The sequence below is a fragment of the Lichenostomus cassidix genome, chromosome Z (genome assembly GCF_008360975.1).
Source record: "Lichenostomus cassidix isolate B80296 chromosome Z, HeHo_3.0, whole genome shotgun sequence".
NCBI classification, from domain to species: domain Eukaryota; kingdom Metazoa; phylum Chordata; class Aves; order Passeriformes; family Meliphagidae; genus Lichenostomus; species Lichenostomus cassidix.
This window is the reverse complement of record NC_139511.1, coordinates 60,867,015-60,894,284: the sequence shown is the minus strand read 5'-3', so window position 1 is coordinate 60,894,284 and position 27,270 is coordinate 60,867,015. Positions and strand designations below refer to the sequence as shown.

At 37.3% G+C, this 27,270-nt stretch overlaps 1 protein-coding gene across 3 annotated transcripts; it reads right to left on the bottom strand.

The window, feature by feature from the left end:
• Positions 1-65: 65 nt before the first annotated feature.
• On the bottom strand, positions 66-26,378 carry PAIP1 (poly(A) binding protein interacting protein 1). Of its 3 annotated transcripts, XM_085041962.1 has the most exons (12): positions 26,266-26,378; positions 24,326-24,377; positions 22,694-22,875; positions 16,325-16,513; positions 12,855-12,967; positions 9,605-9,716; positions 7,866-7,991; positions 5,600-5,706; positions 4,024-4,141; positions 3,835-3,889; positions 3,135-3,228; positions 66-1,549 (listed from the first exon to the last, which is right to left on the bottom strand). In XM_085041962.1, the coding sequence occupies exons 1-12, from the start codon at positions 26,266-26,268 to the stop codon at positions 1,456-1,458; spliced, it is 1,245 nt and encodes a 414-aa protein (XP_084898088.1). In that variant the 5' UTR covers positions 26,269-26,378; the 3' UTR covers positions 66-1,455. The 3 variants fall into 3 exon arrangements, with proteins under 3 accessions (XP_084898088.1, XP_084898089.1, XP_084898087.1); XM_085041963.1 differs by lacking the exon at positions 24,326-24,377; XM_085041961.1 differs by lacking the exon at positions 26,266-26,378 and having other exon boundaries at positions 24,326-26,250.
• Between the last annotated feature and the right edge of the window lie 892 nt (positions 26,379-27,270).

The following is a 27,270-nucleotide window of genomic DNA, read 5'->3' as shown; positions in this document are numbered from 1 at the left end:
AAGGTAATAAAATAATTTTTGTTTTAAAGCAAGAAGACAAGGTAGTGATATTATACCAAAGGAAATAAAGCTAGTTAAATTTTATTTTCCAAAACTCCAACCTAAATAAGTATGTTAAATAACATCCAGAAAACAGTCACTGCTCACTCTATTAGCAGATGCACAACTTATTTAACTGAACAAGTAACAGTGAAATATTATCAGAATTATTTACATGCATATTTACAATGCGTGTTCTTTATCATAGCTAACTGTTGGGAAATACTTGCGTTTGTTTTTGGTAAGGATTTCTACTCAAGTCTAACCAGCAACAGGTAACAGGAAACAGTTCAACTGAGTTTGGCAACAACAACAATGGAGTATCCTAGGAAAACCAACATGATTATATGGAGTCAAAAAAAGAGCAGTTGGCTTCAGAATGTTAACATTTATGAAATATATGAATTTACTCCAACTACAAAATTAAACTACATAAAATTAGAAGAATAAAAGAAAGTTACAAGGGTTGTGAAAGTTTAGACATGTTAGATACATTACTGGGAGAAAAGCAAAATAAAAAAAAGCACTGCACATACTCTTGAGAAGCATGGTTTAGAACATAACTATATTACTGTTGTCTTGAAGAATACAACAAATTACAGAATAGTTTTTTCTTGTAGATTTGAAAATAAGCTTATCTGAACCAAAGATCTTGAAAGCACCTCACTTCCAAAATACTGCTTGCTTTTTCACATATCAACATGTAACACATTTATTCCAGGAAAAAAACAAAAAGTCCAGACCTCACCCATGTGTTTTGAAAGAAGAAAAAGGAAATGAACAAAATAAAAACCCATACACAAAACTGTCACAAGCCACTTTTCATGATTGTGATCTACAGAAAAAAAAATTTCTTTCTTATTTGGATCATACTCTTCTTGGGGGGGAAGTGGTAGAAGTAAATGCAAGATATATTGTATATGGTAAACAGGATGAGTAAATCCCAATATATACTAAAGCAAACAAGCAAGCAAATTCAGATCATTATTCTTTCCCTTTCTCCCTCAAAGTTTTATGGGACAGAGCCCCATTAAAATTTTAAGGGACAGATCCCCATTAAAGTTTTAAGGGACAGATCCCCATTAAAGTTTTAAGGGACAGATCCCCATTAAAGTTTTAAGGGACAGATCCCCATGAAATTTTAATTTCAATTATAACTTTTAAATAATTTTTATTGCAGCCAAAACTGTTCAAAAAACATTTTTCATAAAATAAACTATGATATATACACAACATTTTAAGTTACAGGGCAAAAGTGTACAATTTTTGGCAGATTCTGTTAAACAAAATGGAAATTGTGTAACATTAGTACTTGGAGAAACTCAAGTTCCTCATTTTGGTACAAATATTTTGTGTCCCCCTGCACTCTAAACATATCTAAAATGGTTAAATAAACTAACATTAATATATGACATCTCACTCTTTTCTCTTATGTTCTGATTCTAGACAGAATTTTTCATATGCTTCTTCAATTTCTGGATCCATCTCATCATCAATCTCATCAAAATACCTGAGGGGAGAAGGAAAAAAAAAAATCACCAAAGGTATTAAATTTACATACAGATTTTCAGAGCCAACGGATTTTTAGAATCATTTGTGTAGATCTCAAGGAGAAAACAAAGCTTTATAAATGACAGTTATTTATGACATTTTCTTAAAGGGAATGAAAAGGAACCAATATTGGGTACTAGGAAAACAAATAGAGAGAAACCTCAAAGCAGCACACATATGTACAAATACCTACAGTGTTTGCTACCTTTTTAGATCATCTTACGCTGCCCAGTTTAAAAGACAGAAATAGTTTCCAAGATGATAGAAAATGCTGTCATGAAATCTAAGCTTCACAAAATTTAATAATGCATCTGTACTGATCCATTTACAAAAAACCATAATTACCAACATATTAGCGTAATTTTTGATTTGTCAACATCCTAGTTCAACGACAGAACACATTAATACAGAAACGCTGCATTCCTGTTTGTTGATATTTAAAAGAAGGCCATAGAAAATGTGTAAGAAAAGGTTTTTGCTCCAAAGTGTTATGCAGTGAGGAAATAGTCTACATATTTATCTCATTTGTTCCTTCTTTCTTGTAAGACTGTAGCCTTCAGGAGACAGAACCCTCCACAGAACCCTCCGCGATGTCAGTCATGAGAAACAGCTGACAGAGAATCAGCAGACATTTGTCTAAGCTTTTCTTAAGCCTTCAGCAAAGAAGGTTACAGTCACCTTGCTTGAAGGTTGACTCAGTGTTCATTCCGGGGATTTGCTGTGCTTTTTTAACTGCTGTCTCCAATTTACATTTTTTTCTTCTAAGCAGAGGTTCACATCGGTCTTTTTTTCCCCTTCAGTATTAGCTTGTTCATTTCTAATGATATTTCTAATGTATCTTCCAAAGTTCTTGACATTCGTGTCAGCTAGGTACAATCTAAAAGTTTTCTAATTAACTAACAAAAGTACTGATCCAGGCCTGCACTCCTATCACAGATAAAAACAACACTGAATATGTTCTTGGGTGTCAAATCAAGATCTGAAAGTCCTCCTTCGTGAGTATAAAGCTCAGAGCAATTTATTTTAGACCATTAATTACACATTTCTTTTTTATAAACCAGTGCAAAAAAGTTAGCTTACATTCTCACTTATTGCTTCCCCCTTTGCCATTAGGGTGCTTTCTTGCTCTACAGGAATACTGAATAGCCCTCAAATGGAGGAGAATTGTACTGAGGCTGAGGAGAGAAAGTTGTCACTCCCTCCCTTTAAAAGACACTGGAAATTTGGTGATCGTCTCTCACTGGGATGTTTATGCACATCAGTCAAGCAAATTTTTTTTAAAATGCAGAAGTATGTTTGTACATGGGCATACATATCTGAAATGTAATTACCATACTCAATAGGATAAATATGAAATTGGTTTCAAACTTGTGTGATTAAAAACCAATTTATACCCAAACAAATACATCCACTATAGAACTAAGTAATGATTACATTATTTAGTTCCATTTTTTGTCAAGATTGGAATCCTATGTCTGCACTATAACATCACAGTAAAAAATAATTATTATTAAAAAAATACGTCACAAAGAAAGAAAACATACAGCTCTCCAGGTCCTGACAGATCTGCTCCATTTTCTTCATAATATGGAAACAAATCCTCTCTTTCAAGCAGCTCTTGATATTTTTCTTGATAATCTGGCAAAGGAAAGATGAGACTTTGTAACATGTAAGACTAGTCCTCTAAATTAACAGGAATCCATAAAGTTTGAAAATTGACCATAAATGGAGGGAAACATATTAACAGGAAAAACTCCTAAAACAATGTCTTCCCAGGACATGAATGAATCTCTAGGAATGATGCCTAAGTACCTTTACAGAACTGTAAATGTAGTGAACTAAAATGTCTTTACCTCAAATGGTGTTATGCCATGTTGTGCTCAGATTACAGATAAAGAAACCAAAGATTATTGTTTGATTTTGATTCTAACCACAGACAAAGAAAAGAAGACTTGAATATTTTTGGCTTTCTGGAAAGACCAAGTGTGGAGGACCACAGAACAAATTCTTCTGACCTACATGAACTCAAAAGCGCATTCTCCATTTCAAACACCTACCTTCTTTTAGCGTAGAATAAATCATCTGCTCCACAAAACCTGGAATTCAGGCAGAATTTTGTGGTTTAAGTTGTTTAAGTTTTAGATGCTTGAAGACCAGCATTTTATGTTCTTTAACAGATTGTAAACCTAATTACAACTTTTTAAAGAATATTGAGAAGTCAGGTAAACTAAATGTGTGCCATACCTGGGTCTGCTGCAGTGAAAGGAACACCATCAGGAGTGTAAAATGTTGGTTCATTCTAAGAATAAAGTCATACAGAAAGTTACATGTATCCAGAGAGACAGATGTTTGTAGTTTTGAGTAATGCAATTGTCTATGAATCAAACGAAATTCACATGGAAGTAAGGAACTGAAATGTCCATATATCCTTACCATAAAATAGTTTGGGTCATTTTCAGGGGTAGCTTCTGTATGTGGAGTTGTTCCATGAACTCTACCCCAGTTACTAGATCGCAGTTCTACTAGTTTCAGAAGCATGTGTTTCACATCTCTGAAATAGAGAAGCACTACAAAAGTTAGAATGTTTTGGGCCAAGCGGGAAATTTGGCTTCTCTTATTGTGCAAATACAACATAGTTAAATCCATTAAATAAAAAAAAAGTCTAAGAAGCACAAAATTTGGTCTGGTGTGCAGATAATTTTGAATTCAGTTTTTCAACTCCAAGTCTAGATGCTTTGTGTGTCAATTATGAGATATTCACTCTTTCCACTTCCCCTGCTGTTAAGTAAGGAGCTCATGAGAGAAAGGAAATTGCTATAGTTTTTATTGAGATACTTCACTGTGCAGCACAAGTTGAAGAGCAAATCCCTTTCAGATAAAAGGATAATACTGGGAAAAAAAGAAAGATGATCTTCCAAATTTTGTTTTAATTATCTATTCTGTACTCCTAACCTTAGTCCCCTTCCTCATACTGAAAGGTTGTAGTCAACAGTAAGGAATAATGTCCCCAGTATTTTAGATAACAACATCCATTTCATCCCTAAAATAAGAGAAATTGTCCTATTCTTTTAAGCAGGTCTATGGAGAAGAGTCTCATTAAAGAACCTATAAATAAATAAAATTTTCAGTTTTCCCAGTTGAAATGGGTTTGGTTTTTTGTATCTTTGAAGCCTGAGCTTGTGCCATCAGTTTTGGTTCCTGAAGTAAAAATTTCCTCATTCTCTTTGGAGGCAGCTCAATTCCAACACACAGATGCTATGAGCTACTCTTGGTTTCCCTCCATATGGCAACAGATCAGTGTCTGAACCCTCTGCAGGTTTTTAGTAAGTTTTCAAGAAACTGAGAATGAAGCACAGCAGAATCAGATAACCTCATGTACACAGGTGATTAGTCAACCACTAGCATATTACTAATGCATTAGTCAACCACTCATTTTTTACCAGATTGAAGCTAAGACCTTGCCAAAAAGGTGTGCTCTCCAGAAAAAAATACAAACCAAGAAAGCCCAAACAAAAACCAAAGCACAAAGTGTATTTCATTTTGCCTTTATATTTATAACAATCTGTATGTATTTAATACTGCTACATATTTAGTACTGTTTGTATGTATTTATTCCTATTCAATTCAAAATTAAAAGTGTAAGTGATGAGATATTGCCCCTGTTGTTTCTTTGTACATGCTTTACAAGCCTAAAGCACTTACTGAAAATTTCAATACCTAATACGTTAAAAAGAAAAAAAAAAACCAAAACAAGAATGGAACTTGAATCTCTATTAAAAACTAAAATACAAAAAACCCACCCCAAAACAAAATTAATCGAACTGCCAGAAATCCACATTACCTTTCCTTTTCTTTTTTCTTTACATGGAAAATGACCCATATATCCTATTACTTTTCATAAATGTAAGTTTTTAAAGTAAGTTTTTGGATCTGTTCATTATTGTTGAAGATTTTCCAAGGTGTTCTTTTTCATATGAACAAAACACTGCACATAAATTTATCTTCTCACCTGCTACAGTTTGCATCCAACACAACATTTTCAATTCTCTGAATAATTTCCTCCATATCATTCTTTCCTTTTTCTTTCCAGGCATCTTCTAAAACTGAGCCTGTCAACTAAAGACAAGGGATTAGAATTTATTTTTAAGAAAATTAGAAATTCTTAAAAAACTGTCAAGTCAAGAGATTCTGTAACAATTCATGACACTTGGACTACCTGATGGCTGAAGCTCCCAGCTGCCTACATCTCTTTGCTAAACAGATTAATAGACCTCATAAATGGTTTATTTTAAACTACAGACAGTATAGGAGCTCCATGTCCAATGTTTATGTTACTTAGAAGTTCACAGCCACTTCTTTCAGTCTTGAAATACAATTTCAAAACAACTCTTCAGTGACATTGGTCAGATCTTACTTGATTTAAGTACATTCTACCATCCTTTATTTCCTTTAAATCTTATTTTTGCAGCTGATCCCACCAGTTTACACGACAACAGGAAATAGTTAATTAAATTTTAGAAACACTTCAATCAACTTGGCTAGCATCAAATATGCCAGAGAATTTAATCTGGATATATATAAAGGAGACCAGAATTATCTGACCAAACCAACCTGAACTTTAATATATAAAAGTCTGAGAGGCTCAAGCTGCTGCCAAGAAATCTTTAGCAGCAGTCTAGAACAGCTTTGGATGTACCTACAACAATAGGTACTTCATTGCCTAATAATTGCACAGGAGGAGTTAAATCAGAAAAAAATTAGTTTGCCACTAATAGCAATCTGCTCAGCATAAATATTACATAATCAAAAAAGCTTGGAATAGCATCTGATGATAAAAAGGGATAAAATCCCAAGATAAAAGCAAGTATATTGGTCAGCATTTGTTTGGTATTTGTAGTATTCTACAGTGGTTTTACCTTAATCCTATATAATTAGGTAATAGCACCAAGATTAATTAAAAATAAATGTACTGCATAGCATACAGGTAAAATCCTGTATCTATCACTGCATTAAATGCAACAGATAAAATGAGACATTACTTCAATAGTGAAACCAAGGTTTCATGAGATAGCCCAGTCTAGCCACATATATATTCAACATTTCTAGATACTGTAAAACACCAGAAAAACACTTGCATGAAAAAAAAGAGTCTCTTTGTTCTGTAACACCTTTTAGATATAGCAACGCGTCATAAAATAATTTAGATTACTGGTTTTCTTCAGGATGCTGTGAAGCCAAACATGTATTCCAAGAATATCCACAAAAATAGTGAGATCTCCAGCTTCATTGGAGAAGGACTGAAAAACAACAGCACTGTAAAGCTTCCTGATTTATGTATTGCTGCTTGAAAAGGTTCTTCAGGGGGCCTTGCCTCAGGGAAGCCCTGCCAACATAAGGACTGACCACAGGAGTGAATGTGCCCATTAAACATAATATCACACTTGCTGTGAAGCAACCGCCTTAGATATCCAAACCTCAAATGAGGGTTTTCAACTGCAAAGATCTCTCTTCCCTACTCTCTATTTATCTTATCAAAAGAAGCTGTCAGAATTGAAGTTCAAGACAGAGGAGTCTGAGAAGCAGTGGCATACAAGGAAGGGTAAAACATGAGCAAAACCAAACAAGCCAACCAAAAATCTTCAGAAATATACTGTTTAGCACTTAACCTTCATTCCTAATTTAAACTGTTTTTCCAACTACGAGTATGATACCTAGTGAAGGTAAGAGTTTCTCACTGCATAGAGGCTAACAAGTTTACAAGAAAAAGTATGGGTTACAAGCAAAGAGTTTTATTTTCGACATGAAAGAGAAATCTATGTATTTCTACAATAGTAATTACACAGACAATACAGAATGGAATAATTGATATTCGGAAGCTTTTGCCACAAAAGTGGTGGACCCTAATGGTCAAGTGTCCTTCAGAACACAGAACATACCTAAGATCTCACAATTCATTTTCAGGTTGGTTACAGTTTTCTCCCACACCAGAAGCAGTAAAATGAGACCTGGAGGAAGTATCTACTCTTTTGCACTTTGGCTACAGTTCTATTGCTCATTTGTTCACAAATGACCTTGAATTTCTTTTTAGAGCATCTTGTTATTTTTTTACTGGGCCAATTTCCTAGTACTAAGGAAAACAAAAAAAGCACAGTTTGCTCTGCTAATGATGTAATGCAAAAAACCCTATAAATACTTCCTCATTTGCAGTTCACACTGCTATTCCCAAAAGCTAGGAAGTTTAAAAACTTTGATTTTTTTTAAACCTACTGTCTCACCTTCAGCAGTTTCACTGCACATATCAAATTACTGTCCACAGGATTAGAGAAGAGCGCATTTAGTAATTCTCGAAGGCCTTCTTGAAGAATTTCTGCCCGTGTAACCTGTCCTCTTGATCCTTTAATCTGCAAAATATATATAAAACCCTGACATTTAAAAGACTTAAGTCTTAGAAATTATTTTAGGCACATTTTCTCCCTTGGATGCTGTATGATTTGTTTTGTGATCAACATAGTTGACCTCCATCGTGGGAAGAACATGCAAAATACTGTAACCATTTTAGAACACAGACTTTCATAGAATCATAGAATGGTTTAGGTTGGAAGGGACCTTAAAGATCATCTAGATCCACACCTACCTCAGTATGCTGGCCATACCTTTTTTCTTGCAGGTCATGTTGAGGTCCTCATCCACCAATACTAAAAGTCCGCTTCAGCAGAGCTGCTCCCAATTAATTCTACCCCCACCAAGCCTGCATTTGTGCCTGGCTCAGATGCAGTACCTAGCACTTGGTACTAGGTACATGGTTCATGGGACATGTTTGCCTGGTCCCACCTCCCAAACCTGTCTTGGTCCCTCTGGGTGGCACCACTTCTCTCCAGCATGTTGACTGCATCACACAGCTCAGGACATTAGAAAACTTACTTTGAGTAATATCCTTACAATTCTGACTTAACAATGCATGTGTAGCATTTTGTTTCTCTGCTAACAAATTGCTAAGAAAAGCTACCAAATGCCTGACAAATGGCCAACAAAATACCAAATTCCCAGAACCCCATGCTCTTTTCTCTACTTTATTACATATTCTCTCTACAGCTGTGGTAGCTTACTTCCAGAAGGCAATCTTCATATATTTAGAAAATTACAGAAAATGGTTTAAAAACAAATGGTATACTCCAAAGAATATGGTGTATTTCACCAATGGACAACTCCCTCTCCTCCAAAGTCTTTGAAAATCTTCCTTTTTTCTTCTAGCAAGTGAAAAGTAGATTTCAAGGACCACTTATGGTCCAGAAATGGAAGAGTCAGAGAAGCATTTTCCTCATGCCAGCAGAACATTATTATAGTGTTTGCATAAATCAAACCATTGAAGTAATCAAGCCAAATGTATATTTTTAACTACACTACAGCAGGAAGTGAACTTGGTGAACACATAGGCATAAAAATCAAAGAAATTTCTGTACATCCCTTTGTACATATCACAGATACAGAAAACAAATCTAAATACAAAATTTCATGCATAAGCCAATGACTCAACCATCATAAGAAATATCTTTAAAGGTCTGCATTTTTAATTTCTCATTTTGAGGATTTTCACATCTGCCTCAAGGGTTTATTAACGCCTCCTGTTAATGTCTGAATACTGATTACATGGGTTGTTGATCCTGATCTGCTTCTGCTAGGCTGTAACATTTAATATGTTGGTTAAGTATAGCCATCTGGAGGTTTTGCTAGTAAAAGAAAATACCAAAAGCTTTATTTCAAAGATGTTAATTGTTGGTTCTTCCCACAAATTCTCACACTTTAATTGTTATACTCTTATTTTCTAATGATCTTCTCCATTTTTGTTCATATGCTTCTTGGACATACACATTATAATGAAACTGTTCTGAAGTTCTTTTACTTTACTGCCCTCTGTCTTTAGAAAACAACCTCAAATTATAGTTTTTTTTCAGTGTTTACCTACACACAACAACAAATTAATAAAATACCATGTGACATGCCACTTTCTTCTTACCTCCAGGTTAAGATAAAGTTCAGCTAAGAACAGCACAAAGGCATGAAATTGTTTTCTAGTAGTCTCATCCCCTTTAGTAGCTTCATCTTTGTTTTCATACTCTGTTCGACATCTGTAAAAATTAAAACAAAATTATATCATCTGTAGCCATTCCAACATATGTAACATGTTACTCATTTAAAGGAAAGCTAAGAACATATGAACTGCATGAAAACTGTTACACGCTGAATGCTGGGATGTGTGATCTGTGCATAAAATGTGAGGCCTTCGTGAAGAAACAGTGGATTTGCAGCTTTAGATGAATGCATATGATTACATGATTATATCTTTATGCACTGAGATATCTGATGCAGCAAAATTAAATAGAGCAATTTACAACATGTAGAAATTAATACAGTTACACAATTTATACGATCAAATATGGGTCCAGGATATGCAACAGTAACACAGGCAGGCAATGTCCACAGAAATGAGGTAGATGTTCCCCTCTTCAGGGTGTTTACCCACATGGTCTTAGATGCCTTTACACTCATTTGATAAATTCTTTTTCTTGCCATGATAAGTGACAGTGATACACCATTCATGATTCCCAGCTGAGTGGTGTTAAGTGACACTCCAGAGGGAAGGGATGACACACAAGAGGGACCCTGACAGCCTTGAGATGTGGCCCTGTGCAACCCATGAAGTTCAACGAGGCCAAGTGCAAGGTCCTGCACATGGGTCAGGGCAATCCCAAGCATTAAGAACAGCTTGGGCAGAGAAGTGATTGAGGACAGTCCTGACAAGGGAGGACTTGGGGTGCTGGGTGATGAGAAGGTGAATGTGACAGAGCATGCATGAAGCCCAAAAAGCCAATTGTATCCTGGGCTGCATCCAGAGAAGTGTGTGCAGCAAGTGATGAGGGGATTCTGCCCCTCTGCTCTGGGGAGACCCTGCCTGGAGCATTGCATCCAGCTCAGGGGTGCTCTGGACAGGAAGGACACAGACGTATTGAGTGAGACCAGAGGAGGCCACAAAGTTGACCACAGGAGCTGAGTATCTCTCTGTGGACACAGGTTGAGAGAGCTGGGGTTGTGCAGCTGGGAGAAGGCATTGGTGACACCTTATAGCACCTTCCAGCACCTAAAAGGGGCCCACAAGAGAGCTGGAGAGGGACTTTTCACATGGGCATGTAGTGATAGGCCAAGGGGAAATGGCTTCCAACTGACAGAAGACAGGATTAGACTAGATATTAGAAAGACATTTTTTCTGTAGTAGTGAGGCACCGAAACAGGTTGCCCAGAGAAGCTGTGGATGCTCCATCCCTACAAGTGTTTAAGGCCAGGCTGGATGGGATTTTGAGCAACCTAGACTAGTAGATTCTCTGCCCATGGCAGAGGATTGCAACTAGATGATCTTTAAGGTCCTTTCCAACCCAAATAATTCTATGATTCTGTAATTTAAATATAAATACAAATATATAGGATTAACATACTAAGGCAATGAAATAATTTTTGTAATATTGAGCAACTCTGCCAAAAATATACAAGTTTACATAACATTACAAAAACAAAGTTAAAAGATATTTGAGATAAAAGGAAACCCAGACAAATTCTAATGGATTCCAAATGCTTGTGTAATGGATGTAGAAATAGCAGAGAAACTGAAAAATCTAAAGAGCTGAAATACAAAATTTCAGGTAGAAATTTTGTTGAGAAACAGAAAACAACTTCTCTGTGCTTACATTGTTAGGTTGTTTATCTGCACATAGCCTTCCCCCTCCCAACTTCATTCATATTAGCAAGCAAAAGATAAGCAAGTTTAAATTCATGGCTTCAGGTTGCTAACATTAATGTTATCCATTGGGTTTGCTTCAAAACCAAGAACCAGAAAATCCAACATTAACAGGGATTTCCTTTCATGCTCAAGTAGCACACAGATAAAAAAATCATAAGCAATAATTTTGAAAGCCAAGGGAAAAAACCAAAACCCAAGAGAAAAATGAGTATTTTCAGCTTCTTGTTTTAGCTGCTGTTTGCACTACATCAAGGACTTTTCTGATTAACACCCCATCCCACCAGTGAGGAGACTGAGGTGGCACAAGAAGATGAGGGGAGACACAGTCAGGACAGCTGACTGCAGCTGACCACAGGGATATTCCATTCCGTGTGGCCTGTGCTCAGCGTACAAGCCAGGGAGAAAGCTGGCTGGGGGCTGCTGCTCAGGAACTGTCTGGGCTTTGTGGGTGGTGAGAAATTGCATGGTGTGTCACTTGTTTTGTGTATGCTAATTCTTTTATTGCTGTTATTATTTTCCCATCCTTTTCTGTCCTAATAAAATATCTTTATCTCAACCCATTAATTTTACTTTTTCTGCCCCTGATTCTCCTGCCTATCTCATTGGGAGGGTGGGGGAAGTAAGTGAGGGGCTGCAAGCTGTTTAGCTACCTGCCAGGTTAAACCACAACATTCCACTCATGAGAAAAGACCATTAGAATGCCTGACTGTAAAAGTTTATCATGCTTTTGTTCCTAAACATTGCTGGAATAAGAAAAATTTTAAAAATAAGAGGCAAACCTGACCTTGGAAAGCCAGACATGTTTAAAGAAAAGACAAAACACTGATTTCTAAAGAATCCTGAAGTGTCCAATTGTAGTACTCCTTCAAATGTCATGCAGTAATATTTGAAAGGAAATATAAGAATTTACATAATGTTGCATTTTTGTCAACTACAAAGTCTTATTCATTATTAAACTAAGGTCCCCAGAAATCTGCAGTAACTGAGAACTGAAGAAATTTATCCTTCTGGATTTTATACATCTATTTCACAGATACAAAGTCAATTAGCCAATCAGTGAATAAACCTTAAACAGCAATTCCAGGCCAAAAAAACCCCCCAAAAAACACTAAAGGAAAAAGCACAATGAAGTAAGTACTGGCAAGAGCCAAAACACAAGGACAGCATACATATATGTGCATTTAGTATACTTTTAAAGTAGATTAGCTTTCCAATTTTTTTGGGATTAGTCTCATACATTCTGTTCAAGAGAGCCTACAGAACTTTGAATGGAGTCCCATTTTCATATTTAAAAATATTAGAATATTTTAAAATGTATGTGTTTAATACCCAGTGTGTACCTGTGCTTTGATATTCCTTGATCTATACTACTATTTTAATTAAGTATCTCTTTGTATGCAGCAGGAAGAGTTAGCACACAAATCAGAAGGATATAACAGAAGAGAGTGACAGGGTTAAAGTGACTGATACTGACCTTTGAAGCAACAACTGTCGGAAGTTCCCGCTTTGTGGACTAATGGTTAGATGGTGAGATAGATAGTTACACAACCGTGCTCCCATGTAGGAAAAATTTGGGACAGATGTGGCCTTCCAAAATAAAAATGGAAAAATAAATTATTTATAAAACTAATGATTAGGCTATCAGGAAATATTTTTAAAAGCTTTTTTGATATTTGTGTTTAATGTTGATCAGACAACTAAGGAGCAAAAGATTAACAATTTGCCATGTTTGCTTTTGTATTGCATCAAAATTTTGCTATATGCATTTCAGCACTTACAAGTTCATTATCCTGTGATTTTATGGCTCTAAGAAAGCAATCATCATTACACCATATATCTTCATGTAACTCTACTTCTGCATTGTGACCTACAACTACAACAACTTGTGACCTAACAACTTACAAACTGGTTATACAAAAAATCATGTGGACATTAAGACACTTTTTCAAGAACACATACTCTCTCAAGGAGCAATGATTACATACAAACAACATCATAAAAAGTTGTCTTTTTTTCAGTCTATGACCTATTTATTCCAGAATCTCTTTTTGGCCATGCTTAATATCCAAGGAAAGAGTGTAAGAATATGGTAAGTAAAGAGAAATACTTTCTCCCACACATGCTCCAGCAATGTGGAGAATAGCAAATTTCTGAATCAGAGAATAATACTATATCATTACAATTAATGGCTCTTGATGAATCCTTTTTTTTCTAAAACAAGTCCTGTTATTGGTGAACATTTACACTTTCATCATCTACAAACAAGTGGCAGCAATGATATTGTGTAAAAAATTCTTTGTTTTAATCAGATAATTCAAAATTAAAAATTTAAAGAGGTAATAATTTATTATTCCTCACTCATTTTCAAGTCTTCTCTAACAACACCTGAATTTCAGGTTATTACTCAGATGCAGTTTCAGTGAAAAGAGGTTCTGCTGCAAATAACTTCATTGGCTCTGCCCAAAAGAAAATGAAGATTCTAAGAACTCAGTAAACTTGTCCTTTGGCTTTATCATCTTTGAACATCTTGATAATTTATCAGTGCAACAGGTATGTTTTCATGTTTGAACTGTTTCAACATTTGAAGCATATTGCCAATGCATTATACCTAGCTACCTCTTATAGGCAGAGAAAAATATTCACTTAATGCAACTCTACTATGTGCATAGAGCTTCTGAAAAAAAATTAAGTGGCTTTGGAAGATACAAGAAGTAATTAAGAAAGACAAATAGAATTCACTTTCCAGTAAGAGGCGTGTGAATGACCTAACTTTGGTGCTTCGATTCAATCAGTTGCTCTGACTAGCAGAGGTAACCCTTTTTTATCAGATGCCCCTTTTTCAGTCTTTCCTAAAAAAAAAAACCCCAAAAACCCAACCCAACCCAATAAACCCCCAGCAAAGAAAAACACTAGCACCCAAACACTTACACAAATTCTTCAAACCTGATCTGAATTTTTTAAACATTATCTTCATTATTAGTTGGTCTGTACTTGTGGTTGCATCAAACATTGAAATAATTAAATATTAGTATGAAGACCTGGCACAGACAAAAAAAATCTGCTCTATATCTGCCCAGTAACAAATCACTACGTTGCAAAATCATATCCTCTGAACTGTTATTGCTGCTAATGACACTTTATCTCCAACTCAAAGTCGTCACAATCTAAGCATGAAGACTGATCTACCAACACGTATCTTGAGAAACTGTAGTTGCTCTAACAGGACAAATCCACTGCATTAACTAGAGAACAGTCAAGGTTCTTAAACTATAAAGTTCATGTCCAACATGTGAAAGACAAGAGAACTTGCATTTCACTCTGTTTAGACATAAATGGATTAGGAAGAAGAGGGGGAAGAATATAACTAATACTTATAGAGAAGCTAAGATACCTGACACAGAGGACATGAGTTTAATTTATTTTTCCTTCACAAACCTAGCATCTGTAAATCTCCTTAGTGGGGTCAAGTTTACATCACTGAAGCAGATGCTTATAAATCTCAGCAATTTTAATTGTTTTGTGAAAAGCCAGGAGTCAAATACTTGAGTCTCTGCTCAAGACAGAAGAATAATAAGGGTAGTTGGTTTTGCCTAAACACTATCCTAGCCTGACATACAACAAAGTTAAAATTAGATGGTTTTGAATACTAGCATAGCTTTTTGGCACTAAGTTTTATTTTTCATGTAATTTCAGACTAACACTGAGCTTCTCAGTTGAGGAAGGCACAGTAAACACTAACGCCGAACTTTGTTTTATAAGGGGGCAGAAAGGAAGAGGCAACATTAAGACTTTCATTAAATGAGAGTCAATGTATTTAGGATACAGAAAATTAAAAATAGCATAAAGTCCTCTTTCTTTTCTTCCAATAAACTTATATGGAATATTTTCATTTTTGTATAACAACTATCCTCCATGGGTTTAAATAAAGGATGGGAAAATGATGCTTTCAAATGCGGCACAGGTGATCTTCAAGTCTAACTAGACTGGTCTCAATTAAATTTGTATTAATTCTGTATATTCAATTCAATGAGAAACCTGAGACTTTACAGTTCTGCAGAACGACCAACCAGCCCTTCCTCTTCTACATACTCCACATTAAAATATTCTGCAGGTATCTGCACTTGAATAAAAGTCTGCATTCAAGGTAGAACTTGAAAGCAACAAACCCATGAAAGGGTGAGACGCCCAACATAACAAATAGCAAGCCAGAAGCATGGCTTCATTCTCTGCAGCGAGCCCAAAAGACAGTAACAGCAGCTCATTTGCTAAGCAACACATATTAAGCTGTTCTTTCCAATGGCTCCCCCAATTAGTACAGAGTTCAGCTCAAGGTCTCTGTCCTCATTTCCATGGCCATCAATGGGACTGGACCTAGTTACCCTTAGATAAGCTTTCCTTTTCTTCAATTATGCTGTTCTGAAATAGGTATGTTTCAAATAAAGGAAAAAAGCCTGGTAATAAAGAAACATTTCCCACAGGCTGGTGTGTACAGCAGATATGAACTAAATTTTCTTAAATACCAAGGAATTAAAAGTATCTTAGGACTATGAAGAATTTTTTTTTTTGCACAAGAGAATAAAAATGTACAACTCTGACATTAAGTTTCTTCCATCTTTACTATATAAAATACAGCAGTTAAGATACAACTTCCTTTAATTAAGTACTGTAATTTCAACTGTAGTATGCTACAAAGGAGATACAAACACAACAAAGAAAAGAGAGCAAACTGGGGAAATGTATACAGTTCAGGTCTCTTAAATGTGAGCTATCATTTCAATTTATTGAGGAAAATCCTCGTCTATATTCTTCAGTCTAAAAGGGAAAAACCCCAAATAACTAAAACATAACATTGATACAATTATGTAACAAATAATACTGGTATGCCTGTATTTAACACTGGGTAACAGAGCGATAACGTCCATCTTATAAGACAGAATACACTACCTGCTGATAGATGAGTTCAACAAGTTCCTGTAAAGCTTCATCTGCAATGACCCAGCCATTCAGTGTTTCGGCAAACTGCTCTATTTCAGTTTCAAAACAACCTGGTTGCTCGGTGAGGTGATTTAGGAAGGCTTGTACATATTCTGCCAGAGTCAGATAGCCATCACATCTATCTTCCACAGAAGAATCCTATAGAAGTGAAAGAGAGCACCAACTACTTAAAAACAACCTTGAATAATTGTTACACTTACTATCTCCAGAAATAACAATACAGCCCCTAGTTTTGAGTCGCTGCATCCTTGAGAGTGATCTTTATTACACAGTTCACTTCAGCATTTTTACAGAGCATAGACCTCAACGCCTCCTGGAGTGTATCCCTCAGAAACCTCCTGTAGTCCAATCACCTTATGAACCAGGTAATGTATTTTTATAGACATTAGAAAAATATCTCCCAGAAAAATACATAAAAAGATGGACTAAAAAGAAATTAAGCAGTTTCCCAAGTTTGGTGCAAGATTAACTAACAAACAAAGCAAGTTTATCTGTTAGGGGTAGAACTACCACACTGAGGCTCAACACTCACTCCTGGTGTGGACATTAACTGTAGTGTGGATTTCTGAACTGCAGAAGGAAAAAAATTGGAAAATTTGAAACAAAGTATTTTGAGCTTATATAGTGTGTATAGTTTTCCAAAAATATGCAGAAGAGAGAGTGTGGCAACACAGATCCTTTCCCATGGGAACTTTTCTCTTCTTCTATGTTTTATAAATAAAGAGAAAGCTTTCATGTTATTGAAATGGCCTTTTGGATACAGGCAGTTCACACCTGGACCAATCAGTCCCTGGGGGAAGGATGAAATTAGTCCAATCTAAATGGCCCTCTGATGTCTATATAAATTGTTAATAAATAACAAAATCAAACTTTTTCTAGCACTCGAGAGGTCTTGACTCTTCACTCTGCTAGCTGTCCAACAGTGACAAGAATGTAATTAAAGAAATACAATAAATACAGATTATTGTTCCCATGTAACAAATATAATCAGAAAAACGGATATTTTAAAGTCAGTGTATTTGCATCATTTGGCAAAAGGTGAAAGATTACAAGGCATGTAAAGAACCTGTTCAAATGGAATTGCATTACTTTGCAGCTGCAGAGTTAAAAAAACAGACAAAACAGTAAACACACTTGTCCTCTGAAGAAAGGGAGGCCTACCCAATATCACTTTTTCAATATTTTTGCTCCCACCAATGGAACAAAAGAATGCTGATTTTGTCCATTCAGAAATGAACACATGTAAGAGTATCTAAAGTCAATACTATTCCAGATTATTAAAATACTGGTATATAAGGGGAATAGCAAAGAAAGCAGCATACTTTGTGATGTCACTAGTAACAACACAGTACAAATAACTGACTTTGTCATAGCACACAAATATTCTGAAAAGCATCTCATAGATTCCAGAAATGCAAGAAAGAGCCTGAAGAGGGACTTCTAAAAAATTAACTACAATTAGCAATTCTAGACATAAGAGTAACATAAAGAAAATCAGAATTTTCAGCTTGTCTACTATTTAAAAATGTTTAAAGAATATGTACTGTAAAGCTGAGCTAAAATGACAAGGCACATTTTCTTTACTTAGTGTACACAAAGGTATCAATGAGGTTTATAAGTATATTCTCCCTCTCCCTCTTCTACTCTCTTAATGGGGGTACAGTTCATTACTTTGTCTTCAAAATGCCTGTCTCTCTTTTACTATGAAGCCACATGGATCTGTGAAAAAATTATAGGTGGGTATGATCTATGAGAAAGACAAATACACATTGTTGAAGATCACATCCTGACATTAATTTCAGGACTTGTGAAGAACGTGCAGGTAAAAAATGCAGATTTTCCAAAATCATTCAGACACATGTCATAAGGTTATATACTTGAGCTAGTGAGGTTGGGCACACATCAGTGTAAGAAAAGTAAAACTAGAAAGATTTCCTACAGTGTTTAATTAAGTAGAATATTTGCCAGTTAATAATACTAAAGACTAAATAACTTAATGTTGCCCATCAGAAATAGGGAAAAAAGAAAAAAGGGTTTATGGAAATAGAGGCAAATTATTACTACATAAAGCCTTTGACAACTGGATCTAAACTGAGGATTGGAGCACTGGCACTTCAGAGCTCCTTTCCAACCTAAAGTTTTCCATGATTCTAATGGCTTGGAGCTTATAAACCCAAAAAGTAAAGGCTAATAGGCCTATGTATGACTTGCTAAATACTCTGCTTTGCTAAAGGAGATCAATATTTATGAGGCAGTTTCAAAGAGCACAGCAAGTGTTCGGTACAATAAACTTAAAACAAGTTTGTTTCACAGAACTATTACATTATTGTGCAGCTACTGCAGCTTAATCATATGCAGCTGAACTAGCATCTCTCCAAACAACCTGTCTGAAAACTCTCCAGCTGGGCTGCAGAGCATGCAATTGCTGTAGCTAGTAAAAGAAGCTGCTCTTTCTGACAGCCATCAGATTGTTACAAGATCCTCATTCAGCAGAGAGGAAGGTATCTTCCTCTCATACTCACTTGGCAAGAACCCAGTCTTGGAGACCATCCTTGTTTTGTAAGGGATCCCAATACCATTTGGTATACTGGTGTCCCTGGCGCATACTCCTATTTCCAGTTTGTAATTAAGAGGCTAAACACAGAGAACTAAACTCTATACCATATTCATCTACCTGTACTAAATATGCAACTTCAAAAGAAGTCTAGGTTTTAGTAACTATGCCAGGGAACAGACCAAATTGGAGAGAAAAAGGAATACTTCAGAAATTTAGGAATATACAGTTTTAATAAAATTATTTATACTTGATATTTTAAAAATGAACTAAATTTAACCCCATAGCCTCTAGACATAAATTACTTGCATTTCTCATTGTCAGATTTTAAGGTTTAACATGTAAGTAGCACCATGCCCTGTATCAACTCAAGGAAAATAAAGTAAATGGCTCTTGATTACTTTTCTAGAGCAGTTGGGTAACAGAAGCTTGTAAGATTACACATTCATTACCAAGTTATAATTCAAAGCCAAGAAAGTCAACTAGAAATTTTCTGTTAATTTCAATAACTCCTCCATCAAGCCAGAGCTCCAATTCTTCTCTCTAACCTTTGACAGCTATAGGACAGGATCCTGGATTATTCACAACAAAAAAGCAACTGATGAAAAGATTTTTGATTTCCCTCTCTTTTCTTATGTGTTAGTTAATGAGTTTACAGATATAAGAGTAGAAGGCTAAATAGATACTAACACTCCTCTGATTTACATAAAGATAAACCAGAAAGTCTATAGAAAAGATTAATGAGTCAAATCTGCTCTTGGACTCAGTTTCTGTACACATACTGATTATCATTTTCCTATATCTAATAAATTCATGTTTCCATTTATGAACTTAGTCATTAATAATTTATTATTGATTTGATTTCTCTTCAGACTTGTTAGGAACAAGCTTCTTTTCCCTTCAGATTATATGCACTCAACAAGTTTACAATAAAGTTATTGCAAACTCAAGTACAGAGACTGTTGCATACACAAAACCACCTATGCATTCTGAATGAGGTTAAGAGGCACTCTCATGCTTGGTCTTCTGATGGAAATGATGTTAAAAAAAAAGAAAAAAAGCAGGATGGAAAGATTGTGGAATCCTAAAAAACCACAATAGAATGTAAAGTAAGAACATCATTATGCCCCTCTGATGGAGTAACTGCCCTATTATTATCATCCAGCCGTTCCAAGGATCAAGTCTGATGTTTCCTACTAGCAATCCAAACCTACATCTAGTCACTAGTTCTACTGCACACATCTACAATTTCCCATGGGTTGGACTCCGTATGCAAACAGAGAATTCCATGGAGGCCTTTCTTCAAAGTCCTGGTAAAGTTTTTCTGAAGGTTCTAGTAAAGCTTGTATGCTGTGCCCTTTAAAACATCTTCACGCATAATTGATAGTTTTGAGTATCAAAAATCAGAAAGACTGGAAATTAACTGACCCGATATCAAATATTATATGAACACACAGTAATTAAAACAGTGTACAATCAAACAAGAAATCAACACTATTTCTAAAACAATAAATGCTTTTTCCTATTGCAAAACAACAGTGTATTTTATAGGAGTAATGCAAGGTTTCAGATTTAAAAATTCCAGGAACCTTTATAAATGAAAGCTGAAAAGTACTAATTTTAAGTAAAAAAATACATAAATTTTTAAAACTTTGTTTTGATTTAAATTTTAGAACTCATGGTCAAAATTTGTGTAACAGTAAAGTGTGCTAGATTTCTTATTTTTATTGCAAGTGAGCCCGGTTTATAAAATTCCTTTAGCTACTAAAGCAAAAAACCAACAGATTTTGTATCAGCGAAGGATGAAAGACAAATATCACTGTTTTATGCCTATCATATTCTGATTAGATTGAAATCCCTGCAACATGTTTTGCTAACATTTTCAGAGGTATTTTTATTAATAGATGAGTCACATTCATAGCATATTCCAACAACATAGCAACCAGGAACTCCCACTCGCTTGTGTGTTTTTTCGAAACAGCTGAAAAGCAACATTGTTGGCATTGAAACTTTGCAGTTTTAAGAGTGCACTATGTATGCTATTGGAAAGGTTGTTTGGGTTTTTTCGGTGTGAAACTGAAACACTTTATTTATAGAAAACATGTAACCAGTACTGAGGCAAAGTAGTTATTTTTCTCCTAGATTATCCATTCACCAAAGCATGTTCACATTGGCATTTTGTTAACAGTTGTATATTGGCTGTGGGCTTGTATTATCCCGGAGAGTAATTATATTCAGTGAACAGGCAAAGCTGGTAACACTAAGGTAACATCAATTTTACTGGTGAAGAAAAGATTTCAAAATACCAAATAACCACATTTAGCATTCAAATAAAGTATTCTTCTACAAGTTATCAAAAATCTATTTCCTACAGCATTGCTGTTCCTTTTTTAACACTTGATTGCATTTGTAAAAGTTCCCACCTGTTTAGATATAGTACGACTGCTTGTGTAACAAAAGGATATTCCAGAAATTAACACAGATCTTCCCTGGAGTAGAATTACTGAAGCAGTAACATGGAAGACAATGCAGTAGAAAATAGAAGCACCGACTTTTATTACATGATGCATCTACAAATTGATCTGAGTCTGGCTGTAAATACATTTCTTACTAGGTGTGTGGGTAGGTAACTGCTAGGAATGAGTCTAACACTTTTTTTGTCCTTTGGTGGTACAATACCACTGAAGGAACTAAAAGAGACATGATGGTACACTACTAGCTTAGGCAGTTATGACCAATGGTACCTGTGGCACAGGAAATTTAGGCAGGGCAAAGCCAGCGCTCAGAAAAGCTGAAGTTCAAGCTTTCTCCCACACTTTCTTCAAAAACCTGTGAATTCTGCATAAAGGTGCAGTTAGGCTTTCACTTCAAATGCAGTGTAGGTGTAAGAGGTAGTGTCTTGGATTGATGATATGATAATCCTTTATCCCCTATCGTTGGCTTATATGCCCAAGAAAGAAAAAAATGTGTAAAAATGTGTGGTCCTGTCTCTTTAACTGCACCCAGCCGCAGAGAGAAACGCGGGTTGTTTTGAAAACATTTTCCCCAAGCCTCGCTCCGGGGGGAGGATTCGTCGCCCGGCAGAGACTGCGTGCTGGACGGGGGTCGGAGTGAGCTCTGTTCCCGTTTTTTCCATTCTTCTTCTTTTTCCTCGTTTGGACCCCTTCTCTTCGATCTGCTTTGCCACCCGGAGACCCAGGAGGGCCAGAGGACAGCAGAGCTCTCCAGGGAGCTCCACCCGGCCCCGGGTGGGGGGCGAGGAGGAGAGGGACTGCGTCTGAGAAAAGGACTTTTTAATCAGGTTGAATAACTGCCTTTCACCTTGTTTTTTCCCCTTCCCCTGTGCCTTGTAGGGCACTCGGTGTAGTTTTGTTAAATAAATAGTTTTTTCTTCACTTCCATCTAAGAGGTTCTGTTGGGGGTGGGGGAGGGGTGTCGGGGCCCTTCGCTCTCGGAGGAGAGAGAGTCTTATCATTAACCCGGGACAGATAGTCACCAAAAAAACCAGTTTACTCTCCTCCTGGATGTAACCAATGCTTGGTTTAATCAACAAGGAATGCAGTTATCTGCAGCAAGCTTTGGGAAAATATCCTACACTAAAGGCTCTCATGAACACCGTAATATTCACCCATTATCACTTAGCATCCTGGCCGCAGCTCTGGAAGTTATCATCAGAATTTTTGCAATCTCTTCAGCAAATGCAGAATTCAATAAAAGATCTCAAGAAAGCATTATTAATTTGAATAAAAAGTTCAAACACTCACTGAGAAATTCTGGCTGAAGTTCTGGTTGTATCCTGGTGGATAAAATTCAGGTGCTTTAACAGACAAATTTGATGTTGCTACAGGATCCACAGCTAACTGAGGTTCAGCCATTTCTGGTCCAGACTCAAGAACTGAAACTTTATCTTGTGATCCAGATGGATTTCCCACCTTCTGCGGGTGTTCTGAAAAAATTTTGTGAACAGCTTTCTTAGAAATTACTAAATTAGTTTGTATTTGCACAAAGTAAACACAGAATACATTTTTTTTTCTTCGAGTATGGTTTTACTATAATATGGTTTTACTATAAATATACTTCCTTTAAATACAAAGGTTTTATTGTTCATTCTTAAGTATATTCTCATTTGAGCACACTCTAGAAGTCTTTCTGATATAAATGATAGAAAGTAAAGAGTGTTCATGTGTAGATGCCAAAAAAAAGAAAAAAAGGGGCGAAGGGATAAACCCCTCTCTTCTTTCCCATGAAAACATGTTTTCTAAGAGTTAACCTAAGGACCTCAGCAAATCTGCTTACAGTACATTTGATTTGATATCCTGTGGTTTTTCACAGATTTTAGACACAAATACAAGATACATTTGGAAGATCAATAGATGACAGACATGACTGATTTTTACCAACACTTATTGTCAACAAAATATTCAAGAAAACTTAGCCACTGCTATTCTCATACACCATTTGTCAAAACATCCAGTCAAAGTGTTTTTAAAACACTACTTTCCAAACCTCTCTTTGTAGATTAGCTCATAAATTTCTTGAAATCAGAACCTGATACCTACCTGAAAAAGCTGACCAACAAACATTGCTTTGTGTTACGTCGGGTTGGGTTTATTTTTTTGCAAACCTTTAGGCTGGAGTTCTTCAGTAGGGGGAAGGCTGAGACTATCTGCAGTCAGATTATCAGATGGATAAATAGCACACTCAGATGTGGGGGCACAAAAGGGGGGAAAAGACAGAGAGTGTTGTGAGTAGCTGCAATACAACATCACACCTTTAATTGGTCGAGGTCCACAACCCAGCATCCTGGTTTCAGCTGGGATAGGGTTAATTTTCTTCTTGGTAGCTGGTACAGCACTGTGTTTTGGATTCAGTATCAAACTAACGTCGGTAACAAGCTGATGTTTTGGCTATTGCTAAGTCGTGTTTACTCTAAAGCAAGAACTTCGCGTTTTCCATGTCCTGATGGCGAGCAGGTGCACAAGAAGCAGGGAGGCAGCATAGACTGGACATCTGACCAGAACTGGGCAAAGGGACAATCCATTCTATAGAATGTGACGTTCGGTATATAAACTGGGGGGAGCCGGCCAGGAGTTGCCAATTGTTGCTGGGGGACAGGCTGGGCATCGGTCAGCAGGCGGTGAGCGACCGCACTGTGCATGATTCTCTTTGGCTTTCACATGATTCTCTTTGGCTTTCCTGCTCTTACCCCTCCCTAGCCACCCAGGTGTCCCCTGGCCCCCAGGGCTCGCCACGCTGACCCGGCCTCGGCGCGGTGCGCGCACCGCACAGCCGGGAACAGGACCGCGCTCCCGCGGGCAGCGCCGGTGCTCCTGCGGCGCCGCGGGGAGCCGGGCAGGTGCCCCGGGAGAAGAAAGGGAGGGGAGAGCGACCCGTACCTGCCATCCCGGTGCCCAGCGGCGCCGTCTTGGGAGGCCGCAATGGTTCCTGCTGCGGGAAGAGGCCGCCCGGCTGGTGCTGCTGCTCCTCGGCAGAGCCCGAGCCGCGGGGTGCGCTGCCCCCAGGGCGGGCCCCGCTACCCTCAGGGCGGGCCCCGCTGCCGCTCTCCGGCGCGCCGCACCCGCGGCCCCGGCTGGCACTAGGCGCTCGGTGGAAACTCTCCGACATGCTGAGGCCGGGCGGCTCGGGCGCTCATGGGAGGGAGGAGTGGAGCGGAGCGGGGCGGGCGGCCCGCGGGGGGCGGGCGGAGCGCGGGCCCGCCCCGGCCCCGCACTTTCGGTTTCACCCCCGCGCAGCGCCGCGATGGCCGCGCCCGCCCCAGCCGCGGCAGCCTGGAAACGGCGTTTCCAAAGGCACCGTGCTCCCTGCGCCTGCATCTCCACGGCAACCAGCGAGGCGAGGTGACCGCGGCAAGGCCGAGGCTTCAGCTACAATGGGAGACCTGCAGCCACAGGTGCATCACGCCACGCTGTGCATACACAGCTGTTTCCACCAGAAAGGGGGGGAAAAGCTGCAGGCGAAATTCTAAATTTAACTCAATGAAGTTACTCCTCCAACGTGACCATATGATTGTACGGTTAGGGCTACTTAATATAAATGTGTTTGTTCAGAACAATGTATTTTCATGTATAATTTATGCATTATGGGATAACAAATGCTCTTCTGATTTAACGTTTAACAACCACCTTCCATGCCAACGGGAACCAACTGAAGAACATGGTCCACGTAATGCATTTTTCCTAGTATTATCACATTAACTGTGAATGGTTTAACTCACATGTCCATTTACAATTTAATTAATCTATTTTTCTTCAGTTTCAGTCCAAAGTGTTGTTTGGACTTGTTTTGTAAAACTCCACATCACAATCAGCTTTCAAGATGAGGAAGGCGAGTGTGACATGGTGTCCCCCAAAAAACACCTCAGCTGATGCTCCTGGAGGGGTTTATATCTTGTCTCCCTGAACAGTCTGGCCTGTGCTGACCTTGCCACTTATTCCTGCCACAGACAAAATCGAAAGATTGTGTGGTGTTGAGCTGAACTCTGTTCATCACTCATGAAGGGATGAAAAAACAGGCAAGTTTGTATGAACCATTATTAAAAAACCAGAATAGTACTGTCTTGTATAAAAAAAAAAATCCAATTGGATTGTAAAATGGTATCTTTAGAAGTCATGTTCCTAGGGGGTTTATTATTATGTGTTACCATTTTCAATTATTAACAGGGAGGAACAGGGTATAAAATATTTGTTACTTCCCCAAGGCATGAATTGGACTGATTTTTGGTGAGATAATAAGGTGGCCAGACATTAAAGGTGTCACAAGTTAAAATTAATGAGGCTCATGGGAAAACTGTTTCTGGGCAACCCTTTCTGCAAATATAGAATTTCAAACGAATAAATTTATACTCTGAACCTGAAATGAGAGCCGATGCAGGATGTTCTGAATGAGACTTAAAAAACTTGTGAAAACTGCTGTCAAACCTAATTCAAGCAGCATTACCAAATCTTTAAAGATTACAAATTAGCTAATAAATTTCTACATTACAAATATTCCGTGTTTTTGATTATTTCAGCTTCAGTTTTAATACCTATATTTTGACTTCTGTCTACATCTGTTGAGTTTGCCTTATCAGGAGGCGAATGAAAAGCTTACATTAATGTGAAGATGAAAGCTGAAATTCTCCATCTTTATATACTGGGATCACTTTTGAATATGTCAGTCTTTCAGGTTAGCAAATCTCATTCCTTACTAGCAACAGAATGCCTCAAGTTATTATTGAACAACACAAGTTTTTGTCTTTGGACATAAATGTGAATTCTTTTGACTTAGCAGACATTCTGTATTACCTTCATTTAATGACTATTTAGCAACTACTTACCATTTATAGTGGAATGTGATCCCAGATCCATCTTTTTCTTACAGATGCACTACTTAAGTTTGCATGAACACAGTTGTGTTTGGTTGGGAAATCAGTTTCTCCTTCCTAGTGTAAAGGAAAATTACGAAATATAATCAGGTAATTAATCCCAAGATTACACCCCCCGAATATTATTACAACAGTACACCCCTTTAGACTGCTTAACATTCTGCTTAGCAGTGTTTTGGCCTGAGTAGCTGAAGTCCTGTGAATTACTTTAAGCCTCTGAGACCAAACAGCAGAACACCTAAGATCACTAAATCAGAACGACATATCCTAAGCACCCAATAACTGGATTAAAACTTTCACCAAATATAATTATGAACACTTTTAGGTAGCCACTAGGACACACCTGCTTTGTCCTAAGCGTACTACCTAATAGTCTAAAACTTAATTCACAACCGAAACTACACAAACCTTCAGTGCCTGATGTTGAAAAGTCACACCCTATAACCTTTTCACTATTCAGAACACAGGCATTTTTAATTTCTTTTTAATGCTGAAAACACATTTCTAATTAGAAAAACCAGAAAGGGCTGGTTCTAGCTTTTAAAGTGTGTAATTTATAACTAATAGCTGGAATTATGCTGATATACGCTACCATACTGATGAGCACGCTGTTGGACGACTCAATGGTTATTGAGCCCAAAACATAAAGCATAGGTATAAGGTGTAGGGAAAGGGAACCTTTCACACAAGCTTATTTAAAAGCACAGTAATGAACATTTAGTCATAGAGTATCCTATTAATTACGCCCAGGATAACTCTCGTGCTTTCAGTGTTTAACTTTACTTGCTAAGTCACTCTTTGCAAGTCTGGAAGCAGTATGACACCTCACACCTCACGTACTTTGCATGAGCAGCTACACAGACTTAGGTAAGTTAAAAAAACCCCAAACTAAAATCCGCCTAACTCATGCATGGAACCCACAGATCTTGTGAGGTAAGACAACATATGCAGGCAATG

Excerpts from the sequence above, each read along its gene's own strand:
- PAIP1 (XM_085041961.1), bottom strand. The coding sequence starts at position 24,554 with ATGTCGGAGAGTTTCCACCGAGCGCCTAGTGCCAGCCGGGGCCGCGGG. Across the intron at positions 12,968-16,324 it reads TTGAACTCATCTATCAGCAG|GCCACATCTGTCCCAAATTT; the intron begins GTAGTGTATTCT and ends TTATTTTGGAAG. Across the intron at positions 3,229-3,834 it reads TTTCACTGCAGCAGACCCAG|ATTATCAAGAAAAATATCAA; the intron begins GTATGGCACACA and ends TTCCTTTGCCAG.